This window comes from Eulemur rufifrons, chromosome 8, assembly GCF_041146395.1.
Source record: "Eulemur rufifrons isolate Redbay chromosome 8, OSU_ERuf_1, whole genome shotgun sequence".
Taxonomy (NCBI): Eukaryota; Metazoa; Chordata; class Mammalia; order Primates; family Lemuridae; genus Eulemur; species Eulemur rufifrons.
Genome location: NC_090990.1, coordinates 51,067,559 through 51,087,246, shown reverse-complemented (window position 1 = coordinate 51,087,246; position 19,688 = coordinate 51,067,559). Strand labels below are relative to the sequence as shown.

The 19,688-nt window shown below is 33.5% G+C and overlaps 1 protein-coding gene across 8 annotated transcripts in view; it reads right to left on the bottom strand.

The window, feature by feature from the left end:
- The window catches only part of MIER1 (MIER1 transcriptional regulator), a 67,833-nt gene that overhangs the window by 24,788 nt on the left and 23,357 nt on the right, over nucleotides 1–19,688 (bottom strand). For all 8 annotated transcript variants that reach the window (XM_069480118.1, XM_069480114.1, XM_069480116.1 and 5 more), the window contains 4 exons: nucleotides 11,092–11,253; nucleotides 10,275–10,407; nucleotides 8,459–8,523; nucleotides 4,723–4,795 (listed from right to left, as the gene is read on the bottom strand). In XM_069480118.1, the coding sequence (XP_069336219.1) occupies nucleotides 4,723–4,795; nucleotides 8,459–8,523; nucleotides 10,275–10,407; nucleotides 11,092–11,253 (433 nt within the window). The remainder of the gene's footprint in view (nucleotides 1–4,722; nucleotides 4,796–8,458; nucleotides 8,524–10,274; nucleotides 10,408–11,091; nucleotides 11,254–19,688) is intronic.

Below are 19,688 nucleotides of genomic sequence, written 5' to 3'. Positions count from 1 at the left end.
TGTTTTTTGTTAAAAAAGAGAGTTTCACTATGTTGCCCAGGCTAGAGTGCAGGGGCTAATTCATAGGCATGATCATCATATACTACAACTTCAAACTCCTGGGCTCAAGTGATCCTCCTGCCTCAGCCTCCCGAATACCTGGCACTATAGGCACGGACTACCATGCAACAGTTGTTTTTTAATTAAACACCTGCTATGGAAAGACTAAAATACCAAGAGGATCAGAAATTCGGAAGAACTCCACTACTATGATAAAACACACTAAAAAACAAAAGAGAAACAACATCTATCTATATGATACGAAGAAAAAAACTAGTAACAGTAAGAGTTACTTTTTTATTAATTGACATGAACATGCTAGACTTTGAAAAATCACAATCATTGAAATGTAATGGAATTTTCTGAAACTATTTCATTCTAAATCAATTACCAGCCCTAAATATTATAACTTTTAAAAAGCAATCACAAATATATCCCCCTCATACTACTGGAAGACATAATTTGTATGCAATTATAAACAAGTAAGAGTTCAGAAAGCTCACTAGTATACATTAGCTTATAAAGTACTTCTACAGTGTCTTGTGAAAGCATAAATTCTGACTCAGCCAGTGTGAGACAGGGCCCCAGATTCGGCATTTCTCACTGATTCACAGGTGAATCTGATGGTGCTGGTCTCTGAACAACTGTTAAAGTAGCAAAGCACCGACATATCTCATTTCAGTTATTTTATTATCCAGAATACAATTTAAAAAATCAAAAGTAATCAAATTGACCTTGTCAAATAAGCAAAATAAGTCAACAAAATAATTTCACGAAGTCCAGCGTGTGTATATATGTGTCTCTGGTGGTGGTGGGGGATGCAAGCATTTGAGAAGTGAGAGAAGATTACTGTGCATTCAGGGAAAAAAAGTAAAACAGACGTAGGAAGTTAAAGACCACCAACACAAAACCGTAACAAACTTCTGCAATCTGGGAAATTAATTCCCAATGAATAAATGTCTTACTTATTAACTGCCAGTTTTACCAAAAGAAGTGTTATTACATTTTTAATGCCTAAGTAAAAATTCTATTGATTTGTGATCTATAATCAGCACTATGATTTAATAATAGTGTTTATAATAGAAATTGCCATGTTCTTAAAAGGTCGCCATGTTTAATGACATGGACTTTTTTAAAGTTGTCTAGCTGAGTTTTTTCCTATACATAGGTTAAATGAACTGCCTGTTTCAACAGTACTATTAGCAACTAAGGGTACTGTGTTTGTTCATTTTTCAGTAAGTTACTTAAGAATTAAAAATAATTTGTCAAATATTCATTAGAAACAATTTGCATGCCCCTTTACTATTCACTATTTAATAATTCCTAACCACCTAAAATTTATGTCAGGCAAGCATGAAAACCTGACTGAGAATATGGTTAATTACCCCTTTCCCTTGACATTTTTAATTTTTTTCCTAAATAGCCCATCTAATTCTCAATTTACCTAGTACAGGGTTGTCAATCTCAAGATTACTGCCACCTTATTCTTATTACTGCCAAGATTATTCTTAGTGGTGGGGGGCTGTCCTGTGCGTTGCAGTTTGTTTACCAGCATTCCTTATCTAATCTTATCACAGAACCACAGTGCTTACTTTGTTTAGTACAGGGGAGAAACAATAAAACACACATAACTTTGAAAAATCATCTTATTAATACAATGCTTTTCATCTGCCCAGCATCTCTTTGGGAATTACATCCTTTCTCTCTCTCTGTCTGTCTCTGGTCAGTGATTACTTCTGGCTGGGTATGTAATTCAAGCTGAGTCAATGGGGGCTCTCTCCAGGACTTTTGCTGGACTTCTGAGGGATGATTAAATTCTCATTTTTGCTGGTTCTCTAGCCAAAAGGACAGTATAAAGTGTAACCCAAGAGCTCCCAGTAGCCATCTTAGCCTATCTGACAATAAAAGAAAGAGAGAAAGGGGTAGAGCACCTGGTATCCTAAGGGGCCCTGAATACAGAAATATTTGAAGCCAGACCAGCACAGATTTCTAATAAAGGAATCCAGTAAATTCTATTTTGCTTAAGTTAACTGAATTGGATTTTTGTCACCTGCAACCAAGAGAGCACCAACTAATGCTTTTTGCAAATCTCATTAATAAAACCTAAATATTAATATAATGGATAAAATTAAGCATCTTTTGAATATTAATTCCACTTCCTGAGACTTATTAATACCATGTGCCCAATACTATGCTGCTAAGTGCTATACATGAAAATATCACATGTAATCTTCACAACAGTTCTGTATATAAATGCTAGTTTTGTTATTTTACAGATGAAAAGAAAAAGTAACATGTCTAAAGTCAAATGCCTAGGCACTGATCCAAGTTGACTGAGTCCGTATCAGTTCTGTTAACACCATTCTGAACTCACCTATTCACTCAGGCACCAAATGTTTACTAAGTGCCTATGTGGGATCAACGTAGTTAGTATTAAGGATACAAAGATGAATAAACAAATAATTACAATACACTGTGGTGTTGAGTATAAATGATAATTCACGTAAATTTAAGAAACTGTTAATAAATGTGTAGCTAAGGAGATTTTGTAAACAACATAGATACAGGTTCAAAGGAGCATGCCTGGAATGTTACTATAACTAACAAATCTTACTTATTTCTGATCTGTCAAATGATCACTACAAAAAAACAACAAAAAAAGATCCCTACAATAAAGATATCATGATATCTTAGTTTTGTGGCACTTTTTATTAAAAAGCCTATGCTCATCAAACTGAAGAAAAATACTCTGTGAAATTTTTTCCATAAGAATCCACTAATCAGCACTACCCCTTTCAGAGTTTTATTTCTTTTCTTTTTACTTTTTTTCCTTCTTCTTTTATTTATTTTTTTATTTTACATCGTTTTTATTTTAAGGACACACAAGACAGGGACAAAGTTTTATTTCTAACAGTATGATTTATATAACAGTTTCATAAGTTTGGCTTGTGTACATAGGGGACCCTAAGTTGGAGGCGAATTCTGAATATCTTGACATAAAAGTTCAAATTTCTAGAATTACAAAGGTTGAGGAAAGGCCCTGTACTGCAGTAACCCCTCTGAAGCAATGATGTTGCTAAGTCTAGTCTGATCCTCCTTACAGAATCTAACACGCTTAAATTCTCAAAATGAGAAAGCTTCATAAATCACACTTTTTCCTTTAAAAAATTATGTATGTATAATTTCTTTCTAAAATCACATTAAAATTGAAAACATCAGGCCAGAATTAAAAGCATAAAAAATTAGAGATTGTGATCATCATTCATTCACTGGTGATATTTGACAATACAAACATACTAAAAGATAAAATATACTAAGAGATAATTAAAACTATCTTTAGCCATAATATAAATTTGCTATGCAACTGAGATGTTTGCTACCCATCTACTAAATACAAAATTTTCAGAGATGGGCACTACTATCTTTTATAGCCAAAATTCAAAAGAAATTTAATAAAAAGGAACAAATGTTTAACTTTCAGTTCTTCATTTATTTGCAGAAAGAAAAAACTCAATGAACAGGTGTTAACCATTAAATGACATATAAGTAGAGCATAAAGTTTAAATTTTAACTATAAAAATAAATATAAAAGCCAATGGATCTTTTATTTTTGCACATAATTACAATGTGTTTCCAGAACATATGCACAGAATTTCAATATATAACAAGGTCACTCCATATATTGATACCTTCAATGTTCCTATATGTTGCAGGAATTACTACCTTGACAAGTAGAAGCTGTTAAACATTTAAATGATATATTAAAATATTTTTGCTGTCATGAAAACTTACTGGCCTGTGATGTTCCCTCGAATGCCTCTGACCTGCTGCTTGTCCTGAGAGCAGGTACATACTTAGAATATAAAGTAAGTTTTTAGAATGCTAAAAAGAAATAAGCAAAATACTTCTACAACTCCAAAGGGCTTTGCATATTGTAAAGCTGAAATGTGGAGAAGAAAATGAAATAAAAGAAATGAAGAAAGATCTCTAGCTTTGAGTCATGTCACACTGCATATGAACTCACCAAAAACACACAACACAGCATTCTTTTTGGAACCCACCCAAGTGAATAATCTGAAACAGACTCTTAAAAAAAAATCCTCAAGTACTATGTTATGTTACTGGAAGTATGACTTACCTTAGGGACTTTTAGATAAAATAAAGAAAAAAAATCATGCAAAATTTAAGTAAATAAGCTATTTTCCCAAATTATTTGGAAATCACGAATATCAAAGTACTCCATTTTAATAAGTAATATTGAAAGTTTCAGAAGTAAATAAGCCTTTTGTATCAGTTGTTTACTCTCAAGTTTGTTTTTAAATCTTCCACTGACATAAAATAACCTGCTAACTTATAACTAAGTTATAAAGATTAGAAAAGGGTAAAGTTCAGAGCACATTTGAAATAATGGGGGAGAAAAGAAGTAAATGGTTGGGACATTTTAAGTCATTTAAAAAAGCACTTACTTTTTCTTTTTTTGGCTAGACTTCTAGGGACAAAACTGGAAAAATAGTAAATATACTGCTTCTTACAGAAATAATGCAGGGTTCTCTTTCACAAACCAATGGGGTTACAAAAGGGTTACTTTACTTAGTAAGCAGTCATGTTCTTCCCACATTTTTACATACACAATAGTTCACTTCAAAAGCATAAATTCAACTGTATAATTTACTAAAAACCCACCTTTTTCATTTTCTTTGTATTTACAAATGCCAACTGGAATCTCTGCTTGAAACATGGAGCCCACCATAATCTCCTATTTTAAAAATAACATAAAACATTAGTAAGATCTAGTAACACAGATTTTATATCCATTTTCTAGCTTTACCATCTTCTTGGTAAACTGCTCCTGGTTTCTCTGTCACAAAATACAGATACAACCAATTAACTACCTCAGAAGTATTGTGAGGATGAATGAGTTAATAATAGATAAGGGCTTGGATATGATTGGATGAAAATATTAGTAATAATAATGAGGTGAAATGCAATGTAGACAAGAAATACAAACTTTAAAATATAAAGAAAAAGAAATAAAAGAGAATTCTGATAATTCAATTAGTAATTACAAAACACCTAAACACAATCAAATTCAGATATTTTTAGAGTATCGACACTTAAGATATGTTCTCTGCATCAGCAGAGCTTTGGTGTCACCTGGGAAATTGTTAGAAATGCAAATGCTCGGGTCCCACACCAGACCTACAGACTCAGAAACTCTGGGGATAGGGCTCAGTAATTAGTATTTTAACAAGCTCTCTAGGTGATTCTGACATACACTTAAGTCTAAGAAGTAGAGCTTTAAGGTAAGGGAAATAACAGCAAGTGTTTGTATAAATTAGCTCAGTAGGGGCCAAACAGATGAAATTGCAAACAAAATAGATAAGTGGCCTAGAATTTGACTTTCTTGTTACAGGAAATCTGGAAATCAAATCTATATAGTCAAATCACAGATTAGGCAAAACTGGTTATTCAGAAAAGCAACTGGAACCCACCACTGATGAGATTTCACACTGCACAGGGACCAAGATTACATGGACTCTCTTTTGTTGGTGGCTAAATGTTAAGAACAAATTTACTGGCATATTCAAAATGAAGACATGGGCATGAAAGGTACAAAATCATGGTCTAGAAAGTAAAGGTAACTCTTAGGATTTGAAAAGTTCCTCTCTCCTCCTATTGTTAACCTACTGATGTTAGGATCTCATTTTATCTAGTATAACTTTAAAGACATGTTATATGTTAACAAAGTTATTGCTATACCTGTATAGGAAAACCAGTCTTGTTCATGATCCGTTTTCTAAAAAGAGTATCACATACAACAAATTTTCTCCACTGTTATATAGGAACTCTCTTTATGTCTTCCACTATAAAAAGAGTCCTCTATTGTCACTCCCTGTGCCTTTTTTAACTTTACTCACCTATGCCTACTAAAGATTTATCAATGCTGGCTGGGGCATGTCTAAAAATATCAATACTTGGATCCATTCCAGGTCAACTAAATTAGAATCTATGGACAAAAGCCCTGGTAAGTCAATAAAAGTTCTCCAAATCATTCTAACATAAAGCCAGGGTTGAGAACATCTAGACTAGTATAAAAGATAAGGTACTTTCTTTTTCCTTTGAGTTCAGAACACTTCTTTTTACCTGCTAATTTGTTCTGTAGTGTAGGGAAAGGAAACAGAATTTAAGATCATTATATATCAGGTATCTTATACGTAATTTTCATTTAGTCTTCATCAAGCCCTGTAAGGCTGACATTGTTATTTCCATATTATATGTGAGGACATGAAGCTCAAAAATTTTTCTCAGGAACACACAATCAACAAGTTCTAGAGCTATAACTTAAATTCAAGCTTGATTTCAAAGCTGTTTCCCCATCCTAGTTTTTAAAAAGATTCAATTTCATCTTATAAGCCTAAAAAAACTGAATCTCAACAATTATTTACTACAACGAAATCATATCAAAAGAAAACAATCTGAATTTACTACAGCCTGCTTTATTACACAATTTTTTCTGAGGAAGGTCAGACTAATGTCCCCAGCAATGAAAGCTTCACCTCCCCCATGTTCTCCTTCCTCTGAGCTTTTGTTCCTACATTAAAAAAAAAAATTACTGAATGCTTAATCAAATACTCTATTGAACATTCCAGATACAAAAACAATATATGTTGAAGAAAAAGATATATAACCTTGAATGTATTGTGGAAAATAGCAGGTTAAGAGGACTCCTAAGGTTTCTAGCTTTTCTCATCTTAATTTCTGCAGGTGTAGGAATCAGATAAAAACTAGATTGAAGAACACTTGTCCAAATAGGTCACACAAATAGTAGGTAACTTTTGTGATCTCTGTTGTCCATCTTCAGTCCCATCACTTATTCAAATTAACTAACATATAGTACACACTGAGCTAATTGTCCCTTACTGTTTTAACCCACCACATTGATGTCTATCTCTTTGAACATCTACAGCTTTTCATTGGTTTCATTCAATTTAACATTTAATAATGCATTTACTTATGCTATACTTATATAACATATAACCTCTTTCAAGGGATATCCCTCCAATTTACAGCAAAAACATAAGCTTCTTGAGAAAAGGGGCTCGTATCTCTTAATAGCTATGTAAACAACAGGTATTCATCACTTTGTGAATGTAGAAAATTATGCCTCTGCAATTCTTTCGACTCCAGTCACTAATTAAAAAAGTTATCTGGCCTCTCTTTATCTTTGCTAGGGAAGACAATGCATGCCTATGAGAAATATCCTTTTGGGAACCCATAAATAGATCAACTCCGGCTGAAATCCACAATCCTCAGGTAGCCCAGCCCAAGTTCATTCGAATATTTCATTCCTCCTAATAGAAACTCTAAATATGAGATGTTCCTTTATTTTACTCAGCAAGAGGGTCAGTTCTTTTTTAAGTTTGTGGGAGGCATCCTAAACCAGACAACTTTAAACGAATTAAAAAACAAAACAGGGAGAAATCTCAAAGTATTAACTAATAATTAAATAATCTTGACTTAAAAAGCACAAAAAGCCCACTCAATTTAATGTTTTAGGCTATTCTGCTTCCAAAGCAATGATTATTTATGTACCATATTTCAAATCAGGCCTAGGAAGAACTATAAGAAAACTTAATGGAGTTTTTTTTTTTTTAAAAAAAAAAGAAGACAGATCAGGTGATCCATCTCTCAACAAGAATAACATCGTATCTTCTACATAAATGATTTATTTTAATCAATTCTACACATATTTCAATAGATTTTCCTAAGAAGTCAATTCCTTTGCAACAACCTAAAATTAACTGACTTAACTGTATGATTAATTATATAATGGTATATAACTTATAATTAAAAACTAATGTCAATACATTATCTTTAGATTCATTTTGGAAATTAACTTATTTACTTATGTAGAGAGAAGCCAAATCTCTCTCTTCACACAATATACTTATCAATTATAAATATCTACATTAAATTCAATCATTCTGAGAGTTTCCCCTTCATAAAGTAATATGGGATGGACAACTTGCAATCTAAACTATTAAACAAAATTTACTTAACAAATATCAAAGCCTACACAATTGTTTTTCATAATATATATGTAAAATAAAAAACATGATTTACAGGGCAACAAAAGCTTAATTCAGCACTAGTCTAGCACTAGATCAGATTTGGATTTCTAATCTTAGTTTGACTATTGACTTTCTCAACAAAGTCTAATTTTTTCCATACTGTCACTTTATTTTATAGAAAAATAAAAAGATATCTCTCACCTAGATGTTTGAACATTTACCAAACACTTAAATGTCACAAAAGGGTTTACATCAACTTTATCAATATACATAGTTAAAGAATAATTACACTCAGCTTTTAAAATATTAATTTATCTAAGTGTGGGGGAAAATACCATTCTAACTACCTTTTTCCAGTCTTCTGATGGAATATAATCTTCATCTTCTTCTGATTCTTCTTCTATTTCACTATCTAGAATAAATAAGACACCAATACTATAAAATAATTGCTTATCCTACCCACATCTATATACCTGTGTTATTTTATATCTACTTTAAATATTTGGATATACCCAAAGGTATCCAATGAGTTAGGCCAAAATATTTCTAATCAAATAATCAATACCCTACCACTAAAAAAAAAAACCAAAAACCCAAAAACACCAGAAACTTGTCTGAAAAAACCCATAAACCTAGGCAACTGCATTCTCATGAAATGACTTCCTACAAAAACTTTAGGAAAAAATTCATTTGGAGTCTAATCCTCATTCGGCTACCAACAACCTAGTGACAGAATATCATGATCTCTCTTCACTTACAAAATAAGAGTTTGGAGTTTGAACAAAACAGTGGTTTACCAAACAGTGGTCCTTGGAACACTAGGAATTTTGTAGCACCACTTTAGGAGAAGCATGTGAAGGGAGTGTATGTATGAAGACCTCCATTGTCCCCAACCTTCATTTTATTCAGAGCAGGCAAGCTGTTGTTTGTTTATACTTTGGAATAAGAATGTATTTACATAAAGGAGTGGGAATTCTGAAATCTATTAGATTGTTAGCATCTTCTCAAATCTAAAATGACACATAAAGTCGAAAAGACATTACATACAGAAATTAAGTCTTCCTATGGAAATGCTAAGATAGGTGGCATATGTATAGCTCCCGTGTGTATATAATAAACAAAATACCAGATTAGAAGTATGAAATAAATATTGTTTCAAGAGGCAGAAGAGCCACTTGGCATCCCACTCTTAAGCAAACTCTGCCAATGGATCTGCTCTTTGACAGCTAAAGGAAAAAATACCACATTTCACCCAAACTTAAAATTAACAAAATTACTTGTGTTAGAGAGCAACTAATCTCTCCTTACACTAATACATTTTTCCTTTGAAGCAAATCTTTAATCAAAACTCAATTATCACACAAAAATTATTAGAAGTACTATATACACTTCTAAACTAAATGTATAACAAATCATTCATACAAAGCAACAGTCACGTTTAATCACTTATTACTTTATTACATATTCTATAAGAGGTTATTTTTCAAGTGTTTTTCTTTCTTTTTTTTTTTAAGTATAGAAATTTAGACCACAAATTTAAACTAACAACACTGGTAGCTGACTTGTTCTTATCAAAGAGCTGTGTTCTACAGTAACAATTTGTGCTTAGAACAAAACATGGTGGAGCAGGTGAAACATGCAAATATTTAAAATATATACATTAAATGTTGCCCTGACAACTGGCCATCTCTCACTAGATCATAACTGAAGAAAAATGAGGGGAGGTCCTGGTCCTTCTAAGCATGATTTATTCCTATCTCAAGAATCAACCACTTCTTTAGACCTGGGAGCTGCTGACTAAAGAAAGCAATGCTTATGAACATACCTAAAGAAGGCTAAGAGGCAAAGAAAGTAGAAAATGAAAACTAAGGGAAGAATTATGAGAAATAAAAAAGATGACCATGAAACAAACATTTAAAACAGGCAGGGAAAATACAAAAAACACAGAAAATCAAGTAGTACATGATGCAACAATTACCACAGTATGTTTGCTGACGATAGGACCCTGGCATTGCTAAACTAATAATCTACAAAAAAATCCATTTATTGTTAAAAGAGATTTCAGAGTAAACAAATTCAAAAAGATCAGTGGAAAAAATTAGCATTTTAGGTCATATATAAAACAATAAAAATTAAATTCAAATTACAGCAACCAATACTTACTCGTATCAAAATATTTACATCGACGTGGACGGATTATTTCCTGGACATCTTGAGAAGCAACAGATTGTGATGGATCATCATTGGAAGACTGAGTTTCATCCTCCTGACCTGATGAATCCTTTATATTCTCTTCCTGTAGAATAATAAATTAATTTTCTTTAAGATGTAAAGAAAACTATTGCAGATCAAAGGCCATAGTGTTCAAATTTTGTTCAAAATATAACTAGAAGACTAAAATGAATACACTAAATGAAACGTGGTATTCTGAGTTGGCTCCTGAACAGGAAAAAGTACATTAGTGGAATAACTGGTAAAATCTGAACTGTCTATAGTTTAGTTACTAGTATTGTACCAGTGTTGACTCTTAGTTTTGGTAAATATACTATGCTTACATAAGATGTTAACAATAGGGGAAGTTGGGTGAAAAATATACAGGAACTTTCTATACTATCTTTAAACCTCTGCCATAAATCTAACATTATTTCAAAATAAAATAAAATAAATACATAACTACCAATTAGCCTTTATTATTTAAAAACAGTAATATTTTTTAAAAAGCTGGTATAAATTATTTAGAATAAGCACTGAAAAAAAAGAAATCTGGAATGACAAAGACCAAACTATTACCTCTCAGGAGTGGATTTCCGACTTTTATATTACATTTTTCTATAATATCTTAATTTTTAACATTTGTTACTTTTAAAATCAGAAACAGTAAAGATAATAAAAATAAGTAATAAAAATTAATGTATTAACAAATTTTAACTTCAATAAGAACGAAGACAACAATCTTAAACATATATGTATACAAACTTACTTTATTTTCCCCACTACAGCCACTGTTGTCATCATTATCAGCATCTTCATCATCTTCACCTTCTTCCTCTTCTTCTTCCTCTTCATCATCTTCTTCAGGTAGTTGAACAGAACTATTATAACCATAAAGGCTGAGCAGTTCATGAATTGGCATGTCACCTTCCTAAATAAACCAAAATAAAAGTTAATTTCTGAATCAGTGGATTTTCAAATTCCTAAGCTATTAATTCACAAATCTGTAGAGTATGCATTTTATAAAAAAAAAATACTCTAAGAACTATATCAAGAATTCTCAAATCATAAAAAGCAAAACTGAAAATATTTCTGAGACCAAGGAATATCTTAGTCTTTTAAGTATCTCTATAAAACTAACCAACTCTAATTGCTAACAACAGAATCTTTTAAGTCTAATTAAAAAGTGACATTGGTCTCAAACTGTTCTTTTTGCAATCAATTCAGTATATGTACACTGACAATCAGTATACATGGATGGCCACACTTAGTAAGCGCACCATACTTAATTTGGGGGTAGAAAAAGAGAATTAGAAAACAGACTGTAAATTAAGTTAATAAACCCAGAAAGGGAGAAGAAATTCATAACCCAGCCCAAACACATTCAAAGAAAAACAGTGATGATATATAAAAGAATGATATAGGATCACATTAGCCACATATTCTTTTCTATGGTTACCTCTATTTACATACAAAATCACCTCATGCAATCCTTACTATCTATCATACAGAATTGTTGTTATATTATCTCCATTTCGTAGATAAGAAAATGAAGGCTGACAGATTAAACGATTTCTTCAAAAATCATACAAGTTACAAGATTTGCCAGATTTAAACAGTCTAACTTCAAAAGCCCATACTCTTATCAGTATACCATGGTGCCTCAGCCGCAGACCTCCCTCAAGCCGTAAAAAAAAAAACCCTCTGTGGGTGAAATGAAGAAACATCCATATGCAATGAAATGAAATCAGCTTTCTATAGAAGGTACTCTCTTATCAGTAAATAAATGATGTAAAGTATCAGGGAAACACAATAGAATTCTGATTATAAAAAGAAAATTTAACCTAAATCATCTGAACATATATACACATACACTCTGAAGCAAAACAATCAGAAAAGAGTCACTTTAGAAGTTAGAAAAATGATAATCATAAAATAAAACATGTTTTTTGTTTCTCCAGCAGTCTGATTTATTCAGAAATAAGTCTAGCTCATGTGTGAAACACACTGCAACAGTGCAGAAGGACAAATCAGACTGGATCACATAACCTGATGGCACTATCACTTCAATCATAAAATTAACCTCCATCACTCAGAATCCATGCACAAGAAGCAATCTCATGATTGTTATCTGAAGCTTTTCTGAAAGAAAGAAATAGGAAGAAAATGTCATTCTATACTTATATTTCACATTGTAAATGAATATTCTGGTTACAAATGAGTTTGTGAATCTACTTCTGAAAGGGAAATCAATTCTGAAAGCCCTAATAATTTGCAGAAGCTACAACCTGAAAAGTGGTAACCATATTAGGCAAGGTATTGCCACTCCAGCTGAATGACCAGCTGGCATACTTAACTGACAGTTCTTATATTGTGGTTCTCAAAGTATAACAGTGCTTTAGGTATTCAAGGATCTGATCCATGCAGATCTGTTCCGTGTACCAAGGACCTGGTACAAGAAGACACTGATATTTGGGATTAAAGGAGTCAGTACTTAAGAACTAAAATAGGCCGGGTGTGGTGGCTCACGCCTGTAATCCTAGCATTCTAGGAGGCCGAGGCGGGAGGATCACTCAAGGTCAGGAGTTCGAGACCAGCCTGAGCAAGAGCAAGACCCCCTACTAAAGACCCCCCCTCTACTAAAAATAGAAAGAAATGATCTGGACAGCTAAAAATATATATAGAAAAAATCAGCTGGGCATTGGGGTGCATGCCTGTAGTCCCAGCTACTCGGGAGGCTGAGGCAGAAGGATTGCTTAAGCCCAGGAGTTTGAGGTTGCTGTGAGCTAGGCTGATGCCATGGCACTCACTCTAGCCCAGGCAACAGAGCGAGACTCTTATCTCAAAAAAAAAAAAAAGAACTAAAACAGAACCTCACATTCCATTTGCAATGTGAAACAGAAGTGCAGAATGACACTTTCTTCCTATTTCTATCAGAAAATATTTTTTAGAAGTAGAATAAAAGAAAGATACAGAAAAGGCTGCTTTTATATTAGTACACAAGAATAACAAATAGTTGCCATGAAGTGTCTTCTACATGCTAGGCCTTTGATTTCACTGTTTCTTTCTCTCTTAAGAATGAAAGCAGAGTCAAAACATGACAAGATCTCATTAGATCTTTAAAAGTAAAAGAGGGAGTGTTTGCTAAGTTTATTTGCAAATAAGGAAACCAAGCAGAAAGAAACATCATGCACTGATACAGATTTTATTATAATTCCTAGACCTCTTAATCCCAGCACATATAACTTTCCTTAAGCTCACATCCTGCATCCCAAATCAGAAGTAGGTTTAGCAAATAAAGTCATCACTGTGAAAAAGAGCCACTAAAGTCACTAGTATGTAGCTGGGCATGGTGGTGTGCACCTGTAGTCCCAGCTACTTGGAAGGCTGAGGCAGGAGGACTGCTTGTGCCCAGAAGTTTGAGGTTGCTGTGAGCTAGGCTGATACCACGACACTCTACATAATGTGACAGAGTGAGACTCTGTCTCAAAAAATAAAATAAAATAAAATAAAATAAAATAAAATAAAATCACTAGTATGAATAAGAGCCCAAACAGGAAAAACACTTTAGCCTAACAGTTTGCAACTAACATTTACATAAGTCTTAAGAATTCATTTTCTTATTTCTTATTTATTTCATCCTCAAAACTATTCTAAATACATGTTACTACTACCTCTAATTTTTACAGTTGTGTTAACTGATACTTTGAGGCCACACAGTCAATTAAATGGCAGCACTCTATTTTGAACTTGTCTTCTGATGGCACTTGGTTCACTCTAAGAAAAGAGGTAGATTATCAATCAAATAAATGCCCTTAGGCTCTCTACCATTGGTCTGTCTTATTCAAGGGCATTAAAATCACCTAAAGGGCTAATTAATGTAGGCTGCTGGGCCTCACTCCAGAGTTTCTGATGTAAGTGAAGCCTAAGAATCTGCATTTTTAAAAAGTCTCAGGTGATGCTGTTGCTGCTGCTATGGGACTACCTTGAGAAACATTTATCTCACAGGTCTAGGATAAGATACTTGCAAAGCAGCCTTTCCAGTGGAAGGTAATAAAGCTTGAATATTATCTTTAATAAAGCTTATCATGTGACATATGATATACTTATCATATGACATCCAGCTCAATTATCTGACAAAAGGATAGGTGACATACTAGCTGCATGAAAAGGATTTTTTTTTAAACCACTATCAGGAAGGTAGAATCTCTGATACCCATAGTTAGATCAAGATTTTTTGCTCTTGGATACACAGAGAAGTGTGACTCACTTTATAAAAATTCATTTCTCAAAGAAAAATTCAGCAACACCTCCAATATTGACTAAGCAGAGAACAGAGAGACTCAAAAGTGGCCTGATTGCAGTGCCTTTAGAAGAGAAATGCTCAAATTAGAAAAAGCAGCAGAACTGGCACAGATGGAGAAAAGCCATTCAAGTCAGAGGAAATGACAAATGTACAGGTATAGAAACAAAAATGAATAATCAGGTCACTCCGATTACAGCAGACATACCATCTATAGTAACTAAAAAAAAAATAGCATTTCAGAAGGCCATCCATTGATTACGGAAAGATCAACTACAGATTACTGAAAGTCAGGGTTGGCATTTTTACTTACTTTGTCTAGTTTTATCTAGTTTCTAAGAGATATGTTATACTCTACTTTTGACTGAATTTAAGAGTAGCTTTGAACAGTTATTAACACTATGGGAGGGCTTGGGGGAAATTATACACACAATAAAATGTTCAGCATAAACTTAGGTAGGCAGAGATTTGGTTTGCCAAGGAGACTGATCTAGGTAGGAATCTACTGTTATCATTCACTACACATTCACCTGTAGTATGATCAGAACCTCAATTAAATTAGTAGTTGTGGAAAAGAAAAAAACTGAAGAGATCCTGCAGAAGAAATCAATGAGATTTTACCAGGGGTTAGCAGTGACGGAGGTTATAGCAATGCTGAATCCCTGGTTCCATATATTCCTGGGACCCAGTTACACATTCATGTAACTTCTAATAAAGTTTCTTTTTAGTCAAAGTTATTTTTAGATGGGTTCTATCATGTGTAAACAAGATACTCTTGCCCGTTCCATCAAAATGTTTGCTTAATATTATTAGGTATCAAACTTGTAACTTAACCTGTCACCCAATATCAATTTAGTAAGCAGCAAGGAAAAAACAATCATTACCGTGAAGAATACAAGTTGGAGCTTGACAGTAGTATGAAAGATATCATATTTGATCTAAGGCATAAAGATCTTGCGGCAAACACTAAGCTACAGCTAGAATAAAAACCAGAATCAATTTTGCTGAGGAATTCTGTTTCAAATTGAAGTAGCATTTATTGTGTCCCTACTTTATGCTAACTGAAGTATTTAAAGATTTAACAAGCGTAAACAAGTACCATGTAAGGATTATTTATTGTTAATCTCCTCCCCAATGTTTTCCTACTCTCTTCTACTTCTACACTCATCTTCTCCCAGGAAATGTTCTTTCCTCCATTCTAAGCATCTATTTTGATTGAAAACTCCCTTCCTGGACCATAGTTTCTAACACAATTGGGATCAGTGCATTCCCTGGCTATAGGTTTAGAATAGGCAAGTGACCTAAACTTGTCTGTGGTTTGTTTCTGAAATTTTATCAACACAAGCTAAAGAAAGAAACACAGACTGTCCCAAGCAGTAAATGTGGGAGACTAAGGAAATAACAGCATTTTATGAAATATGTTGGTCTGAAAAAAGCCAACCATGTAGAAAAATATTCTGGTGGCACCTGAGTCCCTGAGGACTAGATATATTCCTCCCTTAATAAAATTCCATGAGCCTTCATTTTGTCTAAGCTAGTTCATCACAGATTTCTGTCTTTGCACCCCCAAATTCTGATGCTATAAATAGTATTAATATCCCTAAAGCAAATATTCTGTTCTTTTCTTCTAAAAAAAGGCTTAAAGATGAGTAAAACTTGGTCAACAGTACATCATTATACTAGGAGCTATCAGTCACCTGTTCCAGAGAATCTCTCATTAGCTTATATTATCAAAAGTCTGCATTCTACCAGGTACTAAGGGACTTTCTTCAACTTAAAAATTGAAACATCAGAATAAACTGGCACAGTGTTTTATTCCGATTCACATAAGTGTTAAGAGTACACAAATAAAGGAGCACAAAGAGAAAATTACGGGTCCAGTTGTGGATTTTCACAGTTGTAGAGTACAGACCTCTTTGAGAATCTTACAAATCATATAACTACTAAGATTTATTTAGTGATTATCACATGCCGGACATTAGCTAAATGCCTTAACTGTATTATTCTTGTAGTAACAACTGAAGATTAACAATGTTAAGTAATGTATCCAAAGTCACATGTTGAAATCAGTAGTACTGCTGAATTAGGAAGAACCCAGGCAGTCTGACTCACCACATTACAGTGCCCTTCAGGTACATATGCATACATACTGCCTTCCTCGAAACCTAACTTTAGGTTAAGTATACAACATCCTGTTGTAGTGTGAAATAAGATGTGCTGGGTTGACAGACTGTGAGGAATAAGGAAAATGAGCATAGTACAAGACGAATAATAATACAGGAATGTGCACTATATATTACAGATTGTGCTTTAAGAAATGAGCTGTCTAAGCACTGTAACAAAAAAAGGGGCAATCATGTCTGCATAAGCTAAAGGGAGACTGGCTGGAGGTGAAAAAGTACTTTTTAAAAGATAAAAACATACCTGAAATTAAGTATGTCCTAATTTCAAGACAATAGGGTAAAGTTAACAAACACTAACAGACAATAGTTTTATAAGGTTGGAATGGCATCCATTTCCTAGGGAGAAGAGGTGCTTCCTTCCCCCTTACATCAGAAAGTTAGTCATTAAGCAGGGACTGAGTGGGACAGCAGATGCTGGCCTTCCAGCCAGGGCCATGTGGTGGATATACAGAGTACTCTTCTTATACCTGCTGTACTAAAACTGACTTACCAATAAATGCTAATGGAGAGGGGAGAAAAAAGGAAAGGGGCTGATTTCTAGCCAGGAAGGCCTAAGGGACCACATCCAGATTGGACTAGAGAGATGGTTCCTAAGGTAACCAACCTCTTGGGGTTGGGCCTTGACTAGAAGATAAACTATGAAGGGATGGGGGGAGTGAACACTTTTGTTATAATCCCCACACTGAGGTTTCTTTTATATCTATATAATTCATGTTGTGTGTATACTTCAAAAAAGATCTCAATCTTTTACATTTTAATCTTTATTCTCTGGATGGAGTATGTCTAGCACTTTAACGTGCATATTAAATATTGATATTGTAATACTGTGGTTTTTCTAAAATATATTTAAATACATTCCAGCTGTGCACAATGGGTCATGCCTAAAATCTTAGTGCTTTGGGAGGCTGAAGCAAGAGGATCACTTGTGGCCAGGAATTCAAGACCAGTCTTGGGCAACACAGCAAGATCCGGTATCCACAAAAACATTTTAAAAACTAGCCCAGTATGGTGGTGTGCGCCTATAGTCCTAGCTACTCAAGAGGCTGAGGTAGGAGGATTGGTTGAGCTCAGGAGTTTGAGGTTACAGTGACCTATGATTGATCACACCATGCCACTGAACTCCAAAGTGGGCAAGAGAGCAAGACTCCATCTCTTTTAAATAAAAACAAAAAGATACTATGATCCTGAGCTTTCTTCTCCCAAATGGACTGTTAGGACTGTGCCATTCAGAGCCTCTAAGTTTTAAGAGTGCATTTGGAAAACAGTTAAACTTAAGTACTGTTAATTATAGCAAACAAAAGTCTATTTACTATGGGAATGATTTTTGACACCCTTTCTAAGATCACCACAATAAATACTAACCTATATATCTGATTCTATTAAAACATTTAAATGCTAAACTTATATAATTACAATACATTTTATATTGACAAGAAAAATACATGAAAATGTAACAACATACATGAAAGCTTCTATCAATAGTTTTCACTGAAGATTTTAGAATTCAAATTGAATGAACTTAAAAGCACATGTGATGCAGTTATTGATAACTCCTAAAAGAATCTACTGTCAGAATTTTGCCACAATTAACATCAAAAATACATTTCATGCAACCAAAGTGCCAGGTGGAAAACACTTTACTAATTCCTGACATAACCAATGTTTTGCTTCTATAAAAGCAAGCCAATAATCAACATGAAAAAATCCTGTTCACTATTTTAATAAAAGCAAAACCCAGTTTGGTTTGGTTCAGACCTAAAGAGTTTGTAAGTACAATAAATCTAATATGCTGGCCCTAAACTTACTTAGCTTCAGGTTATAGGTGAAAGCATTACTGATTATGTGCTGCTTAAACCTAAGCTTTAGCTGTTTCTGGGAGAAATTAGAGAAGAATCTAAGAAGGCATAGACTGGCTAAAAGGATAATAAAGGATTGGTTCCATTGCCTTTTTCTTCCTTTCTCTATTCTCCATAAATAATTCTATTTCCTAAGGAAGCAAATTCAAAAGGAAGTTTTTTTGGGGGGGGAGGGTGGCCATTAGGGACTGAGGAAGTGGGTGGAAGAAAGGAGAGGGAAACAGGAAAAGGCAATGACATGCCTGAAATTTTAGCAAAGCCCATTAGTAATTTTATACTAATTAAATGTAACAGCCCATTTTCTGAAATAGAAGAAAACAACCATCATTCCACCTTGTAATCTATTACAAAGTGTACTTATTTCCTCTTGCTAATTAGTATCTGCATTAATATAGAATGTGATAAGATGGAAAATATAAGATTTTCCTCCTTTACCTTTTATTCCACGGATAGTTTATTCAGAAGCAGAAAATATATTGAAAATGATATAAGTTTTTTTTGGTAAATGTAAGCAAATAACTAAAAATAATTGCCTTCTTACTTCACAAATATATGAAGTGACTGTGAATAACTGTTAAATCAATTTTTTTACTTGATGCTCATCTAAGTTCTGAATCAGCCAAGCAAATTATCCCTGTCTTTCGAATAGTTTCCCAGCCTTTTTTAAAAAAGAATAATCTGAATCCCAAGCTCTTTGTGTGCTTTTTAATCCATTCTGGAAAAGCTTTTGTGATAACCAATATATATCTCTGCCATTAAGACCAAGTCTATTCTCTAGCTCAAAATAATAAAATATTAGATTGTTTAGGAGTTGTGAATTAAGCCAGCTCTAATCATTAAATGATCCAAGATGACAAGATTTATATAAACAGTAATAGGATTCCTTCTCAAATTCTTTAAATGTATACTTTAAAAAGTTCCAAACTAAAATTCTGAAACACAGACTAGTTTTTATTACAATAGAAGTATCAGTATTCATTTTCCATAATACTATATATTCCAAATTCTTAAAAGCTGGCACCAT